Below are 17,527 nucleotides of genomic sequence, written 5' to 3'. Positions count from 1 at the left end.
AAGCGTGATTCTCATAGCCTGTTCTTGATTTACGTAATATGGACACTATCTGTAACCCAGTACTAAGAACTTCAACTTCTCTTCATTGATAAATGATTATCAAAGGGTCATTTATTAATTAGTATTCCAAATACCGTAATCATTAGTGACAATTTCTATAACTTAAAAAGAAAAATATATCAAGGTTTTCTTTGAGGAGTGATTCATTATTTAAAAAATTTCAAGACTAAAATTTCTCACTGAGGATCGTGAAATAACTTCCTGAAGGCAACAGATTTAGAATTTTATGAAAAAGTTGCATATTGTTGATCTCTGATCTATTGGACCCATGAGAGAAATATGAGAAAGAAAGATAATATTTGGATAATTTGGACTATAGGTTACCTTCAGATAGAAGTAGATAGTATGAATTGTAAAATGACAGTGGTAGAAAATCAAGATAAGCTAGTAAAATTTGCAATAAACGTTTCACTTTTACTGGCAAAAATTAGTAAAATACTTTATCATTTGTTACTGAAAATGTTTGGTTTTTTTAGATTTCCATTCTGAGATTTAAAACATACCATTTTTATACAGTCAACAGTAACTATTGAATTACCTTAAAAAAATAAAACTTTTTTTCACATTTGAGACTAGTTCGTAATACTTTTTATAGCCCTAAGAGTGATTTCATGCACTTTTCCAAACAGCTCAGAACATGATTTTTGAAACATTTGAAGACAGATTTTTGAAAAATTCCATATAAACTTGCATATGATGTAAATTTTATCCATGGTTGAAATCAGTATAATATTCAGCCTATCAATTTTTATTTATGTTTGTTTAAAATTTGTCTTCACAAAAACACATACGGTATTATAGAAGCAAGATATGTACTGTTGTAGCCCTAATTTTCTTCACTTAAAAGTTTATATTCTATGTGAATATTATTAGTCCACAAATTTTTAAGTGATGAAGTTTTTTTTCTTCAATACTTTCAATGTTGTGCCTGTAGGAGATTATTTATTTATTTATTTGATTTTTGTCCTGCCTTTATTACTTTATAAAATACTTCCCATATTATTCATGCATAAGCTACCAGTACTTATTTGATTTTTAAAATTGAATTTGCAAAGCCTCTACCACCCCAAAACTTATCTTTTACATCTTGGGAACAGTTCACATAATACCACCTATTTGTGCGAACAACATTTTTGTTTTGCAGAATCTTAAGAAATAGTGGTTTGCATTACATATACTTTCCTTTCAGTTGATTACTCCCAGTGTATAAAATATATACACTATTTAACTATGGAGACATAAGGATAATGATTGCTTTTGTTACCTGAAATTTCAATAGGTCTGTATTTAGAGAGGTCTGGATGGGTTTCTCCATTCAGTTCCTATCCAAAGCATCAGAAGAGGTTTGAAGACTTAACAAGAATATAAGTAGAAAGAGATTGCTTTTCAGTTATGTATATTTCAGCTTCGGTGCAATAAATTATAGGAATTCTGGGATTATATAATAAAAGCTTCATAGAAAACACTATTTGGAAGACATGTTTTGAAGCAAAAGACATGAGAGATTTTTGTTCAAATGTATTAATAACTATAACTTTCTGTACTGTGATTGAGTACAATTTCATATAAATGAATAAGTAATCAATATATGGATAGCAATGCAGGACATCGTTGGTAACTCATCTTCAAGTCATAACTTCTCTTCCCCACTATTTATTTATTTATTTTATTTATTTATTGGATTTGTATGCCGCCCCTCTCCGGAGACTTGGGGCGGCTAACAGCAACAATAAAACAGTGTACAATAGTAATCTAATACTAAAAAGGGTTAAAAAACACATTAATATAAAAAAAACCCAAACATACATACATACCATGCATAGAATTGTAAAGGCCTAGGGGGAAAGAGGATCTTAATTCCCCCATGCCTGACGGCAGAGGTGGGTTTTAAGTAGCTTACGAAAGGCAAGGAGGGGAGTTCTAATCTTCGGGGGGAGTTGGTTCCAGAGGGCCGGGGCCGCCACAGAGAAGGCTCTTCCCCTGGGTCCCGCCAAGTGACTATGTCAACATGAGCGCTCAAGGATAGAGCAAAGTCAAAGATTACTTGAAAACTGCAGATTGATACTGAGACATGCATCACATTGAGCAGACCAAACCACCATACTATCAGAAATATCTTTGTTCAATTTCAATTGGGTAGGTTACTCTAGAAAAGTAGGGTTTTGGATTCATAGCATGTTCTGGATCTCTGCCAACTCCAAGACCTGCTCTTATAGCTTTGGCAGCTCTAAACTCTAGTTATTCCTACCAATCCTAGATTGGTCTGCAATAAACTTCACTCGTCTATTCCTTGATTGTGGAGGAGAGGGATGATCTTGCTTGCAACATCAAAATGGGACACAGGGGAGGGTCCCCTCAGAAATGTTCTCTCCAGGTTACAGGTATAGCACAAGTCCACAAATTTGTGTAACCACAGATCCACAGTGGGGATACCAGAGTAGCTTTTCTAATTCTGGAGTCTTAGGTAGCCTTTAAAAGAGCTGTTGCAGACATGGAAATGCGTGAAACCCTCTGTGAGACTGAGCCATATAAATCAGTTGGGACTGCTGTCTTTGCAATGTAGTGGCATAATGCCCAAGCTCTTCAACTCTGCTCCTAAGTTTGTACTGGAGTTCCCCAGCCTATTAGTAGACTGACGGCAGAAAAAGACCTCATGGTCCATCTAGTCTGCCCTTATACTATTTCCTGTATTTTATCTTACAATGGATATATGTTTATCCCAGGCATGTTTAAATTCAGTTACTGTGGATTTACCAACCACGTCTGCTGGAAGTTTGTTCCAAGGATCTACTACTCTTTCAATGAAATAATATTTTCTCACGTTGCTTTTGATCTTTCCCCCAATTAACTTCAGATTGTGTCCCCTTGTTCTTGTGTTCACTTTCCTATTAAAAACACTTCCCTCCTGAACCTTATTTAACCCTTTAACATATTTAAATGTTTCGATCATGTCCCCCCTTTTCCTTCTGTCCTCCAGACTATACAGATTGAGTTCATTAAGTCTTTCCTGATACATTTTATGCTTAAGACCTTCCACCATTCTTGTAGCCCGTCTTTGGACCCGTTCAATTTTGTCAATATCTTTGTGTAGGTGAGGCCTCCAGAACTGAACACAGTATTCCAAATGTGGTCTCACCAGTGCTCTATATAAGGGGATCACAATCTCCCTCTTCCTGCTTATTATACCTCTAGCTATGCAGCCAAGCATCCTACTTGCTTTTCCTACTGTCCGACCACACTGTCAGAAATCACTACCCCTAAATCCTTCTCTTCTGAAGTTTTTGCTAACACAGAACTGCCAATGCAATACTCAGATTGAGGATTCCTTTCCCCAAGTGCATTATTAAACATTAAACTGCAGTTTCCATTGCTTTGACCATTTATCTAGTAAAGCTAAATCATTTACCATATTACAGACGCCTCCAGGAATATCAACCTTATTGCACACTTTAGTCCTGAGGGCCCACCATTAGAGATGGTTTGGAAGTTTATGGCCAACATAACAACCATGGACATAATCCAACTTCTTGAATACTCAGTCCATAGTGGAGATCACATTAAATCTAGTCTTTTAGCATTGTGATCTGGGCTCAGGGTACATTAATACCATCCATTGCAGAAAAGTGAGGATTCTTTGATTAGCCTTCCTGGGATACTGATGGACCCAATTGAATATCAGAAGGAATTTGAAGTTTTTCTAAAATCTCTGGGGCACAGTTTGGTTGAGACTTCAGTTATAACTTGGAATGAGATGTGACAAGCATCCTGTGCAAACAATAAAGCAACTTCACGCATATTCTCCGTACTGAAGGAGTGGGTCCAGCAGTCACGTGGGTTGCTCCTGTCCAATCCGATGGGACTGAGCCTAGTATTTAAAAAGCCTGCTGGATCCGCCCCTTCCCCAGAATTCGCTCAGTCCCCGCATCCAGCGGGTCGCGTGAACGCTCGTTCCTCTCAAAACACCTTCCGTTCGATCCTTTCTCTCTAAAACAGTAAGATTATTTTATTACAAAAGCTTGCCGGCAGTGAAATCTACTCAGCCATATCGGGCTTCGAGTTTGGGGGAGAAGTGGGCGGCGCAGCCATTCGCGGCTTTTTTTCCCTCCGTGCTGTCACTGTGGCCGGCCTGGAATTTTATCTTATTCCTCTCGGCCTGGAGGTCCTGCCGGGCAAGCCATTGTTTATATAAGGATTAAAGGGCTATTTACCTCCTGCGGTGTGGGACTTGTTTGTCTCCCGGACTTAGTTCCCTCCGATTGCAAAAAAACGGAGCGGCCCAGTAACTTCACACTTTCGGTTTGCCCTGCTTGGTCATCCATCAGTGCTTCCAGTCAGCCGCTTGACCCTGGAGTAGCTGTGAGTTTCCTCAGGTCCATTCTCCACGGAAGTGGCCTCCAACCAGTGTGCCTTGGTTTAGTTAAGTTTAGTGAGGCCTGCCACGCTGCATTTAGGGACACGAACTCTTGGTTCCGTCCGGATTGCCCCTAAGTCGCAGCCGCTTGGGAAAGCTATTAAATTCTTCTCCCCCCTATTTTCTTTGGCTCAAGCCTTGTCTTCTGTAATTTGTTCAGACTATGGCTTCTTTTCCCAAGAGAGGCACTACCAAAGGTCCCAGAGAGGTTAGGCCTACTGGTGATGAATCTACTAATATCCCCCAGTCCTCTTCCTCCTCTTCTTCAGGAGCCCATTCCTTGGCCAAGTCCACCAGGGCTGACAAGAGAAGAGACCTAGCCCTGCAAAAAATACATGATAAATCAGCCAAACGTTTAAAGGTGCAGGCCCAAGTGCATATGAATCCAACCCCCCCCCGGAGGCCTCTAACCTGCCTCTCTCTGGGGTTCCTGTGCTATCCCTGGATGAGCCAAACCTAAATCCACCCCAACCTAATCTATGGGGCTTAGGTCCAGAGGAGCCAGATATTACTGAAGATTCCTCCCAGCCAGAACCTTCTCAGGCCTTCAGGGATCCTTCTAACTTTCCGGCTGATATTTCTTCCTTGCCTCTGGAGTTTCAGTCTATCTTGTCTGTTTTGACTAAAACCATTGATGCTAAACTCTCGGCCATCAATGTTCCTTCTCTGTCTCATCCCCCTCCACGCTCCTCCCGTCCCGTGAGTTCTTCTCCTTCCTACAGAGCCCCAGTCATTGAGGACTCAGATTCTTCTCAGGAAGTGAATGAGGACGTGGAAGCAGAAGAGGATGATGACCCCTTTCAGCGTCTGTCGGAAGATGAGGAATCTCAAATTAAGATTCCAGCCCCAGCTGCCATCTTTCCATCTCAACTCTTCAAATCTCTCCTTCTCAAAGCAAGAGTATCCACGGGGCTAGCCGGGCAAGAAAAGCAGGCTACTCCTTCCACAGATCCTCCGGAGGAAAACCTTCCTTATTTCATGGGAGAACAGGAAGACAATGAGGTAATTCCTATGCCCAAATTGTTTAAGGACGCCTTGCTCAAACAGTGGGACCATCCAACCTCTGGCTTCACTCCCACTTCCAAGGACAGGAAGCTCTACAAGCTCTCTCCCTCTTATGAGGAGCTCCTAGCCTGTCCCAGGCCAGATGAACCGGTGAAGACTCTCCACTCGGCTGCTGCCATGCCTGGCGAAGCAGAGGAGGTCCTCCGTCCAGAAGACAAGCGTCTTGACCAAATGCTCAAGAGAGGTTTCTTCGCAGACTCATGGGCCATTAAAAGTGCTGCAGCAGCATCTTTCTTCTCCAGAGCTATGCTCTTGTGGCTTCGTCAGCTCCAACAACATCTACCTCCAGATGATCTACGAGGATTTCAACAAAATCTTCGCAGCTGCCCAATACGTAGCGGATGCTACTCTCCAATCTTCCAGATTTGCAGCCAGGTCAGTAGCGGCCTCCACAACGGCCAGAAGACTTCTATGGCTCCGCCCTTGGCAGGCGGGAGTAAGGCAGAAGTGGCAGTTAGCCATGGGTCCTCTGAAACGCAATCTCCTCTTCGGAGACCTTCTGGACCCTCTCCTCACAGAGACCACAGACAAGAAAAAGGTCTTAGGACCTACCACCAAGAAGGCCCCTAAACCGCAGTCCTTTCGGCGCACAGGTCGTCAACAGGATCAGGGTTTCGCCTTTCAAAGGAATCCAGGTCAGTATTCCCCTCGGTTTCGATCCCAATCTACAAACACCAGGGGCAGAGGTTCCCGCTACCAGAGAGGATCCTCCTCTACCAGGGCTTCCAAAAAACCCAGATGGTGAGTCTTCCTCTTTTCCCATAGGCGGTCGCCTGGCCTGGTTTTCCACCCCCTGGCACCGTTCTTGTAAGGACCCCTGGGTCATTGATACTGTGGAAAGGGGTCTCTGTTTAGAGTTTATTTCTCCCCCCCCTAAGCGTTTTATTTCTTGTCCCTCTCCCAGCTCCTCTCCATCTCGTATCCGAATGGAGGAAGCTATTTCCCACTTGTTGGCTATTAAAGCTATCCAACCGGTCCCCTCTCTCCAGAGAGGCTTGGGCTTCTACTCCATCCTCTTCATGGTCCCTAAGACCTCTGGAGGCTGGAGAGCCATCTTAGACCTAAAGAATTTGAACCAATTCATTAAATATAGGAAATTTAAAATGCATTCCTTATCTTCCATCTTAGCCGCCCTGCATCCTGGGGATTTTATGGTCTCCCTGGACCTTACGGAAGCTTACCTCCATATCCCCATTGCCAAAGGCCATAGAAAATTTCTACGTTTTGCCTTCCAGGGCTGGCATTTTCAGTATAGGGCTATGCCATTTCGGCTCTCCTCGGCTCCCAGAGTCTTTACCAAGCTCTTGGGATCCCTGGCGGCACATATCTGGGCCACGCCCATTCATATTTTATGTTATTTAGATGGCATTTTAATTCATGGAAATTCTAAAAATGGAGTGGCTGCAGATCTCTCTTCCACCATGTCGGTCCTACAGAACCATGGTTTCTCCATAAATTTCAAAAAGAGCCACCTTAAGCCATCTACTTCCATTCTACATCTGGGAACTATCATTAATTCTGAGTCTTCCAGGTTTTCCTCTCTTCTGAGAGAAAACACAGCATGTTGGATCTTATTTCTCGTATTCTATCCCAACAATCTGCCTCCATTGTCACCCTATCTTCCCTACTGGGAAAGATGGTGTCGTGTATTGGCATTGTCCCCTGGGCTCGTCTTCACGCCAGGGAACTACAGTGGATTCTGTTACCATTCCAGAGATCGGGGCACAGCAACTCGACTCGTCGCATCGCCATTCCACCGGCAGTTCGCAGATCCCTCAAGTGGTGGACTTCTCCAGCCCTAGACAAGGGATCTCCCTTCAGGTGCCCAGACCAGTTTGTTGTCACCACAGATGCCAGCCTATCGGGCTGGGGAGCCCATGCCCAGGGTCTAATAGCCCAGGGCACGTGGTCACCGGAGGAAGCCTCCAGGCCCATCAATTGGCTAGAATTAAGAGCTGTGTCCCTAGCTCTAAAACAGTTCAAACCTCACATCTCCAACCAGCATGTTCTGATTCTTACCGACAACATAGCCACAAAAAGCCACATTTGCAGACAGGGAGGCACAAGATCCAAGGCCCCATGAGGGAGGCCCTAAAGTTAGGCCTTTGGGCGGAGAAACATCTCCAGTCGCTTCTAGCCGATCACATCTCGGGGAGCCTCAACGTCCAAGCGGACTGGCTCTCGCGAGCGACCATAGATCCAGGAGAGTGGAATCTCCATCAGGCACTGTTCCACCAAATCTGCCTCAGGTTCGGCCATCCAGTGCTGGATCTGTTTGCGACCGAAGCCAATGCCCAGCTCCCTCGCTTCATCTCCAGGTTTCCATCCCCGGGAGCAGAGGCAATCAATGCTCTCAGGATCCCTTGGCCTCCAGGTCTTCTGTATGCCTTCCCTCCAATTCCAATTCTCCCAGACATGGTCCACAAGATCATCCTAGAGAGGGCTCGAGTAATCCTGATCGCCCCCCACTGGCCTCACCGGCCCTGGTTCGCAGACCTCCAACAGCTGTCCGTCCAGGACCCCTGGCGACTCCCCGTTTCGGAGGATATGTTGCGGCAGGGGGCCTCCTTTCATCCAGACCCGGAGTGGTTCCACCTCACCGCCTGGCTATTATCCGGAGAGACCTAGACCTGTGAGGGTACGACCCGGACACAGTGGAAATCATCCTGAAGTCTAGAAGAGGGTCTACCAACCGGATATACGACCATACCTGGTCCAAATTCCATCAGTGGTGCTCGCAGGAGGGCTTATCTCCCCTGTGTCTTCCCATTCACAGGATAATCTTCCTCATGAAAGGTTTCCACCAAGGCCTCTCTACCAGCACCATCCGTCGCCACCTGGCAGCTATCTCTTCTGTCTTGGCGGGGCCTCGCCGGCAGCCTCTCCGCTCCCTTCCGGAAATCCAATAATTTCTCAGAGGAGTGGCCAATCTCAGGCCTTCTAAGGTCCACAGATATCCTTCCTGGGACTTGCCACGGGTTCTCCATTACCTTACTCAGGCAGCCTATGAACCCCTGAAATCTGCGTCCCTCAGGTACCTATCCTTTAAGGTAGCATTCCTGGTGGCGATTACATCCGCCCGACGCATATCTGAGTTGGCAGCTCTCTCTATCAGACAGGACCTCTGTCAGTTCCATCAGGACAAGGTGGTTCTGCGACTGGACCCCACCTTTCTACCCAAGGTCAGTTCCATGTTCCACAGATCCCAGGATATTGTCTTACCTTCTTTCTGTCTCCAACGGGAGCATCCCCTGGCAATTAGATGGCACACTCTGGATCTCACTAGAGCGCTAAAAATTTATATTCAACGCACAGGACCCATTCGGAGGTCTGAGGCACTCTTCGTGGCCTATCATCCCAGATCCATGGGATCCAAAGTGTCCTCATCAGTAATAGGCCGTTGGATCAGAGGGACCATCTCTAAGGCCTATGAGACAGCCTCCCTCTCCATTCCAAAGAATATTACAGCGCACTCCACCAGAAGTGCTGCCACATCTGCCGCTTGGGCGACTCAAGCCCCGTTGGAAGAAGTCTGCAAAGCAGCCACTTGGGCCTCGCCAAATTCCTTCATAAGGCAATACAAAATCGATTCTTACGCCTCAGCGGACGCTGCCTTCGGCAGAAGGGTACTCCAATCCGTTATCTCTCACGATAGCAATCTAATCCCACCCTAGGGACCTATCTATTGGGTATGTCCCACGTGACTGCTGGACCCACTCCTTCAGTACGGAGAATAGGCGTTGATTGCTTACCTGAACGCCTCTTCTCGTACGGTGAGTGGGTACAGCAGTCACTTCCCTCCCTTTTATGTGGTCTTCTATGTCTTCTATTCCTACCTTTCTTCTAACACATGAGAGTTGAACATTATTGAGCCTTCACATCTGAGCCTAGTCTACGGATTCGCGAATTCTGGGGAAGGGGCGGATCCAGCAGGCTTTTTTAATACTAGGCTCAGTCCCATCGGATTGGACAGGAGCAACCCACGTGACTGCTGTACCCACTCACCATACGAGAAGAGGCGTTCAGGTAAGCAATCAACGCCTATTCTGTCTGGAGACAGCTGGCTGGCTTTAGTGTCCAGGCCCCTTCTGGGTAAGGAGAGGCCAAGACCGCCTTGCAATGCTGCTTCAACAAATATTCTTGTGACTGTCAAAACTTCTCAAGTTGAATGTTAACTGGGTAACCCCTATAGAGGTTAACTGGGAAGAGTTTGAGCCAATTTCTACTGAGAAAATAAACAAGATCCTCGGGGCTACGTATTTTGCCACATATGTTCTGGACTTATGACCTTTCTGGTTGATCAGGCTTCCTGGGAAGTGGCATGCAGTTGGGTTGGAACAATGCTTAATGCCTCATTGTGGGAATGAGTAGTGTTGCCTGCATTGAAATACACTGTGATATGCCCGCTCCTCATGAAGCTATTCTTGGACTTGACCATATAATAATAATAATAATAATAATAATAACAACAACAACAACTATTATTATTATTATTATTAATTAATTAATTAATTAATTAATTAATTAGATTTATATGCCGCCCCCGCCCCTCTCCAAGGACAACCTTTGCTCAGTCACCAACTTTTCCATTTTAGAGATGATTACTGAGAAGGTGGTAGGCACTCAGTTCCAGGCCCTGAATGAAATGGATTATATGGACCCTTTGCAGTCAGGTTTCAGGCCAGATTACAGGATTTAGAAAACATTGGCTAACTTTGTAGATGACCTATGGAGGGCTTAGGATAAGGGTGTTGGGATCCATATTCCTAGATCTCTCAGCAGCATTCTGTATGATCAACCATGGTATACTTTTAGACCTGCTTCAGGTTTGGGAATTGGAAAGTACTATTTTGCAACCATATTAAAAAAGAATTCACTTCTGAATTTAAAAGATAAAGTGCTCATAGTGAGTGTTTTTCCTGTGACAAATTATGATGACTTTGCCATAAGAGAATAAGATACCATTACAGAAGTTTATGATTAAGGTGCCAAGTAATAATAATAAATTGAATTAATTATGAGAGGATATATTTACCATAAAGGATAGAATAGTTATACATAGTATTTCTGATTTCAAAGGAAAAAAAATAAAGCACAGTGTATGGTTTATAGTCATTCGTAGCGATGAAGTTCCAGGGTTTAGGAACATCTATGCTTTCTTTATTTATATAAACTAAACTGCAGATTTAATTGTGCTATGTCCTTTTTGTTTGTTTACTATATTCAAATTAAAGTTGTTAAATTCAGGAGAGTCTGCTTTCTTTCCAGTTTACGTGTGAATCTAGATATGGGCAAAGCAGCATATGGTTGGATGATTATGAAGGATGATAATATACCTGGAACAGTTGTCAGGACAAGTACCATACCTGAAGAATTGGGACGCCTGGTGTATCTACTGACAGATAAAACAGGTACATCTTGAAAATATATTTTATGGATGAACTTTATTCAGAAAATTAATGTATATTAACCAGTATACCTTGATTAGGTGCTTCCATCTAATTTATTTATTTATTTATTCAATTTTTATGCCGCCCTTCTCCTTAGACTCAGGGCGGCTTACAACATGTTAGCAATAGCACTTTTTAACAGAGCCAGCATATTGCCCCCACAATCCAGGTCCTCATTTTACCCACCTCGGAAGGATGGAAGGCTGAGTCAACCTTGAGCCGGTGATGAGATTTCAACAGCTGACCTACAGATCTATAGTCAGCTTCAGTGGCCTGCAGTACAGCACTCTACCTGCTGTGCCACCCCGGCTCATTGTCAAATTAGTTCCTCTTAACACTACTATTTTTGGTACATTTAGGTGATTAACTGTGTAAGAAACACAATAAATATAGGCTTTAACTAACCAGAATGTCTCTGTAAATGGAAAACTGCAGTATGTATGCAAATTGCAAGGCTGTGCTCAAAATGAAAGTAATGTGTAGGATTTTAAGCCAGAATTTCCAAGGCTGTTAGTTATCACTATTTTGTATCTAAACTGTTAAAAATAAAGTAAGAGAGACAAGAGAAAAGTTGCAATAGATATTGTTAAGTATTGGATCCATTAGCATTTCCACATAGTTTCAAAGATACACGAATTATGCCATAACATATCTAATTTCCCCATTAAAATCTGGTTGCTTAATTTCCAAAGCTATGATTTTTTCAGCCATTTCTATGAATGGTCTCTTGATAGATTTATACCTTCTTATCACCTACCACGTGGGGGCTTGCCTATACTGAACATTTTTAAAGAATAAAGTACAAGCTTACAAATATCTTACTGTGACTCAGTTTCTTCTGAAATGATTAAGAATTATTTGTAAAGTCTAAAGTGCATTACATTACTAACATAATTGCAAGGTAGACCTTTGTATGATTGTAAATTTGGTTTGTGGTTCATCAATAAGCTTTTTGACAAGAAGCGTCCATCACTGTGGCTCTCTCATTTGCCACAGCAGAATAGAAAATGAAGTATCCCAATGATTGCATTATAGTTTCCTTATTGTGGGACAAGAAAGCAATGTGGTATAATTAGGTTTGATTGGAGTGCATGTTTCCGGTAAGATCTGAAATTAATGATGTTGCTATAGTGACACATCTGCGGCCACCAGTGCGTGAAACATAAAGTAATTCATTCGACAAGAGAAGACATCTGTTAACCGCAAGGATGCAGAGCATATTGACACTGACCAGAAATACTAGACGTTATGTGATAAATGAACAAATGATGCTTAAACAGGAGGACAGATAATTTGTACTTAATCTGCTGGGAGAACTTTAATCTTCTCACTGGCTGCATTTGACAATACCATTGTTTAAAGAACAATGCTGCAGAGAACTCATAAATTTTAAAACTTAACTCAGGGTGCAGCCTATTAAAGCAATACATTAATTCCTTTGTTAGAGAGTTTTTATCTTCATGTAGAACAAAGCCATTACTAAAAACACCCACTAAAACAACAGGTTCTTTAGGACTCACATTTTAATTATAGCATCCATTACCCAAAGTGCCAGGTTGTTTGGACTTGAATCACATATAAGTTTGACAGAAAGGCGTCATCCATTATTGGGGGAATGCTGTTTCCAGTGTTTTCCAAGGGCAGCTGAGCATGACATTTCAGTCTCTCTAGGGCATGAAAGTTCCTAAAACAAAGAAAAAACAAAGATACTTGGCAATATTTGTTTAATGTTTTTGACATCTAGAGTGTGATACTCCAACTTCCCTGCCCTTCCTGACAGCAACTATAGTATTCAATTATAACAAATAAAAACCATCTTCCAAGCACAGTTATTTACTAATGCATATGCGCGCATTTGAGTGCTGTAATTAACATTTTAGCGGCTGTGTGGACCAAATGAGATACTTAACACATGTAATAGTTGAACAGATGCATAGAGTAATGGAATTCATAATCTACTGGGGAAGCCCTGTAATAAGAAATAATGTGTTAACACTGGAGGTTCGTGTTTAAAATTTATCTACGGTTAACATATGTTAAGAATAGAATAGAATAGAATTCTTTATTGGTCAAGTGTGATTGGACACAAGGAATTTGTCTTTGCATGGCATTGCATGGCATGCAAAAAAGCATTACGTGGCAAAAATAGGAACATACTTTCATGAAATTAATGCAGATGGTAAGCTTAGTATTTTGGATATCCAAGTATGTTTTCTTATAATTAGCCATATTTTTTTATAAGTTTGTAATATCAACTTCTTCCACTTATGCATACGAAGTAAGAGGAAATCTGGAAAAAAAATCTTCTTTGTCAATTGTAAAACTCTCCCAGAAGAGATCTAACTGGACCATTGTATTTTTTTGTTTAATTTTAATTTTAAATTTCTTATGATTTCTGGGTGGTTTTTAATGTCTTAGTTATCCCCATTGTCATTAAATAGTATGTATGTACTTATCGTAGTTTTTGGAGTATAGCACACACCCTTTTCCCCTTTTGGCCTTACAAAGTCCTGCCCCCACATCCCATTTTTGTGAAAAATGGGGTGCGCAGAGGGTTTGGGAGACCTGTAGAGTGTTTCTGGGGGCTGAGGGCAGGCAAAAATGCCCCCATTTTTGGAAAAATATGGGTGAAAAATGGCCTGTTTTTTGCAAAAGCCCCCAGAAGCACTCTGCAATCTTCCTAAACCCAAAACTTCTTCCATCCTGAATGCTGGATTTTCAGATTGCAAGCACAGAGACTTCATTTATGTGAGTCAGGACTTCTCGTATTCCACTTTGAGAAGCCTGAAGATCAGGCAAACCATCAGATGAGCAGGGTATCAGCTCGAGCTGTTTTGGCGAGTATTGGGCCGTGCAGTGTGGGATTGTCATTTAGACTGCCATGAGAGTCTAAAACTCCATTTCTAGTTGCCTCCGCACAACCCCCAAATAAGGGCTTTGGCTCTGTTTACAGAGTGGCAGCAGCCACTTTCCCCATATTGGACATTGCCATTGCTTGGGCAGGGGACAAGAAGGTGAAAGTGTTGCATCCATTCATCAATGATGTTACTTTTTCAGTGCCCTGGTCGTGAGGGCTCGCCACCTCCAGTTGCTTTCTCACACACCACAAAGAGGGAGGGAATCCACTGGAGCTATTAGCTCGCGTGCCTCCCAGCAGCCATTTTCAAGCGGTGATATTGCAAACGGTCGGTTATTAACAACTAGTGCCCTATTTCCTCTGAGTTTGCTCGGTTGGGCTAGGCCGCTCCTAAAATTAGTCTGTCGCCAGAATCTGAGCTCATCATTGGAGCAGCCATTTTGAAGGCTTAGCTCATATCTATAAAGATGGCAGACAAGACCCCTCTGAGTGATAAATTCAGCAGTAAATGCCTTAAAAAAACAAACCACCCTATCACAGATGAGGATCAGCCCCAGCGCTCATCCAAGCCTCATCGGGCTCATTCAGCTACTTCTAAGGCAGTTGAAAAAACAGAAAGGCCGTGCAGAAAATTTGTAATAAATTGGTCAGGGCAATGGCAACCCAGGATAGGGACAAGGCTCCCCGGGACCCTGACAAACAAAGTGCAGGGGTAACAGCAGACGATCCCCTGACATTGGATGCTCCAGGGATATCTAGACCAAGCCTGGACCTCTGGGGCTCCGTTTGTCTCACATTTGCCCCTGACCAGCCTTCCACTAGAGTGGATCCAGTCCCATCAGAGCCCACCTCCAGGCCAACAGACACAGAGAGTTTCCAGGCCCTAGTCCTCCCACTGTTTTTGATCCTGCCAACCTGCACCTCTTAATTGAAGTGGCAGTGCAGCAGGGGCTTATAGTGAGCCTGCAATCCTTAAGTGGCTTGACTCCTCTGAATACCAGCCATGTGCCCGAAACCCTGAAGCCCTCAACTCCGCTGGGTCCCACCAGGCAATCAGGCAGCCCTGCCAGTCTCTCCTTGGTTCTGTTTTATGACCAGGTCGACTCCCTGGAAGAGTTTTCCACAATTCCCCATTTTCTCAGGGAGCTTCCAACTTTTGTCCTCTGATGATTCATCATTATCTGATCTGGGACCTTCCAAGGGTGCTGAAATCTCTCACAGGTCCTCCCTACGAACTGCTGATATCATAGGTCTATTTTTCTCACCACAGGAACAGTATCAGGAAGTTATTCTGAGGTCTTTTTCTTCACAGGTGAACTATATTTTTGTTACTTAAAATATCTAACAAAAGAGCCCGATTTATTTTCAATTCCTTTTACCAACTAAATTTATCACTGCTAGCAGTAGGCAAAAGGCTTCAAATGCAAAGACATTTTGTGCTCAAAACAACTGGCTCAAGTCTGAAATGGGTTGTCCCAATCATTCTGGAAATGCTCAAAGCATCTATATTTCAGGTGCTTTTCTGAGCTTGCATTGGCTCCTGATGTATAGTACCAGAAGAACTATTTCAAATTTAAAATGTCCTGTTTCAGGCTCAAATGACATTTCAAATTTATTTTGCATATCCTTATTTTCTGCCTTCCATCCTGTCACCAAGAAATGTTTGGCATTCACATCTGTTGGTGAAATTTATTTTAAGAGTGTTCTGCCGAGCTCTCTGGTAGAATCCTCCCAAAAATGCACAGATACAATTTCAGACACACACACGTTTGAAAATTCAAAACAATGTTCTTTATAATGAAAAGTCACTTAAACCAAGCCCTCTTTTGGGATAGCGAAGAGCACTTGTCTCCAAACAAACTGGTAATTTGTACAAATCCCTTATCAGTTCTGTGATACTTAGCTTGCAGCTGTGAGACAATTCACAGTCCTTCTTTTTTCACAAAGTGAAACACACTTTGCCCTGGTTTAGTTTCAAAGTGGGGAAAAATCAGCACACAAAAGGTCCAAGTCAGTAAAGCAGTCACGAAACACATCGATCAGATAATCCTCCACAATGGCCAAACACACAGGCTGCTATTTATAGCAGCCTCACTAATTACCACAGTCCCACCCAACCACAGGTGGCCTCATTTTCTTTGATAATAATCTCTCAGTTGTTGTTGCCTATGCATCGCTCTCCGCATGCGTGGCTGCATCATTAACTCTTGTTCTGAATCCAAGGAGGAGCTAGATAATTGATCTCCTTCTGAGCTGTCTGCCCCACTCTCCTCCACCCTGTCACTCATGTCTTCTTGGTCAGAGGAGCCTTCATCATCAGATTCCACCAGGGGCAAAACAGGCCTGCAGCATGTGGATGTCTCCCCCACATCCACAGTCCTTGGGGCAGGAGCTGGGCCAGAGCTAACCACAACATAAGAGGTTGGTAGGTTGGTTGTTGGATTAAACGAATTATAGGCTGTCCTACTTCCAGTGACTTTCAATGACATATAAAGATGTCCACATCTTACTTCCTAATGCCAACACCTAATTGTTACAAAAATAAATCCATGCCAGTTGCAAGCACTTGAATTTTGATAATATGACTGCAAGGACACTGTGACAATGTTAAGTGCAAGAGCCTATTATAGGTCATTTTTTCCAGTATCATTGTAAGTTTGAACAGTCATTGAACTAAAGGCTATAAATCGAGGATTATCTGTATAGGAGAGGAATAGTATTTCCTTTGTCTGTTAAAACATACTACAAGATTCTATACTGCTTAATGTAATTAACCCCAGTACTACTGCTACATATTTTCTTCAGTCTGGGGACATTCCAGGATTCAGCAAAGGTAAATGAAATATGAGCAGCCAGCCAGATACACCTGTTTGGATCTCCAGCCATGGTCATCCACAGGAGGCAAGAGTGGTAAATGGCAAAATGTGCATTGCAATTTATTATGCAAATCACCTGACTCCAGGGGACATTAGTTTTTTTTTAAAGTCCCTGGTTTGCATTCTGATTTTGCAATACACATTTCTTCTTTCTTTTTTTTCCTGAGGTGCAGATATATTTGTATGTTCCCAGCTTTTATTGACCTGTTTTGGCCAGATACTTACACATGCAAAAGGTGATGGAACACAACTCCTACAAATTCTGTGATAAAAAAAAATAGAAGCAGTAGAAGCAGATATTCCATAATAGATATTTTTATTTTAACAAACTATTCTCATCATTATAAAAATCCAAGTCAGATTTTCATAGTGTCTCAATTATAACCCATAACTGTCTCAAATTCATGATAATTCAGGACATAATAATAAGAAAAATGAAAGCCTTTATATAAGAATTTATTAATAATTAACGGATCAGAGGAAGACTGAGATACTGGTAAAACCTGGCTTAATAAAAGCATTTTCATAATAATAAGTGCATTTTTATCGTGCCTGACTCTGAGATATTGGTTTTAGGAAGAATATCATTTACTATTGTATTATGGGTAAAATCTATCTTGATTGCCTTTAAACATATTAGAAATTTATTCTTCTTACAATATTGCTTCTACCAAACCTTTACTATACATACATTCATACATGCATGCATGCATACATACATACATACATAATTGCATAGAGATGAAGAAAAATAAATATTTATTTGTAACTTTTATTTTCAAGCAGTTATGACATATATTCCTCCTTC

The 17,527-nt window shown here is 42.4% G+C and overlaps 1 protein-coding gene across 2 annotated transcripts in view; it reads left to right on the top strand.

Moving 5' to 3' along the window:
* Positions 1-17,527, top strand: part of ATP9B (ATPase phospholipid transporting 9B (putative)) — a 184,330-nt gene that overhangs the window by 110,565 nt on the left and 56,238 nt on the right. For both annotated transcript variants that reach the window (XM_070747427.1, XM_070747426.1), the window contains exon 13: positions 10,805-10,947. In XM_070747427.1, coding sequence (XP_070603528.1) covers positions 10,805-10,947 — 143 coding nt within the window. The remainder of the gene's footprint in view (positions 1-10,804; positions 10,948-17,527) is intronic.

Source organism: Erythrolamprus reginae, chromosome 3 (assembly GCF_031021105.1).
Source record: "Erythrolamprus reginae isolate rEryReg1 chromosome 3, rEryReg1.hap1, whole genome shotgun sequence".
Lineage (NCBI taxonomy): Eukaryota > Metazoa > Chordata > Lepidosauria > Squamata > Dipsadidae > Erythrolamprus > Erythrolamprus reginae.
The sequence above is the reverse complement of the archived record's forward strand: the minus strand, read 5'-3'. Positions and strand labels throughout refer to the sequence as shown.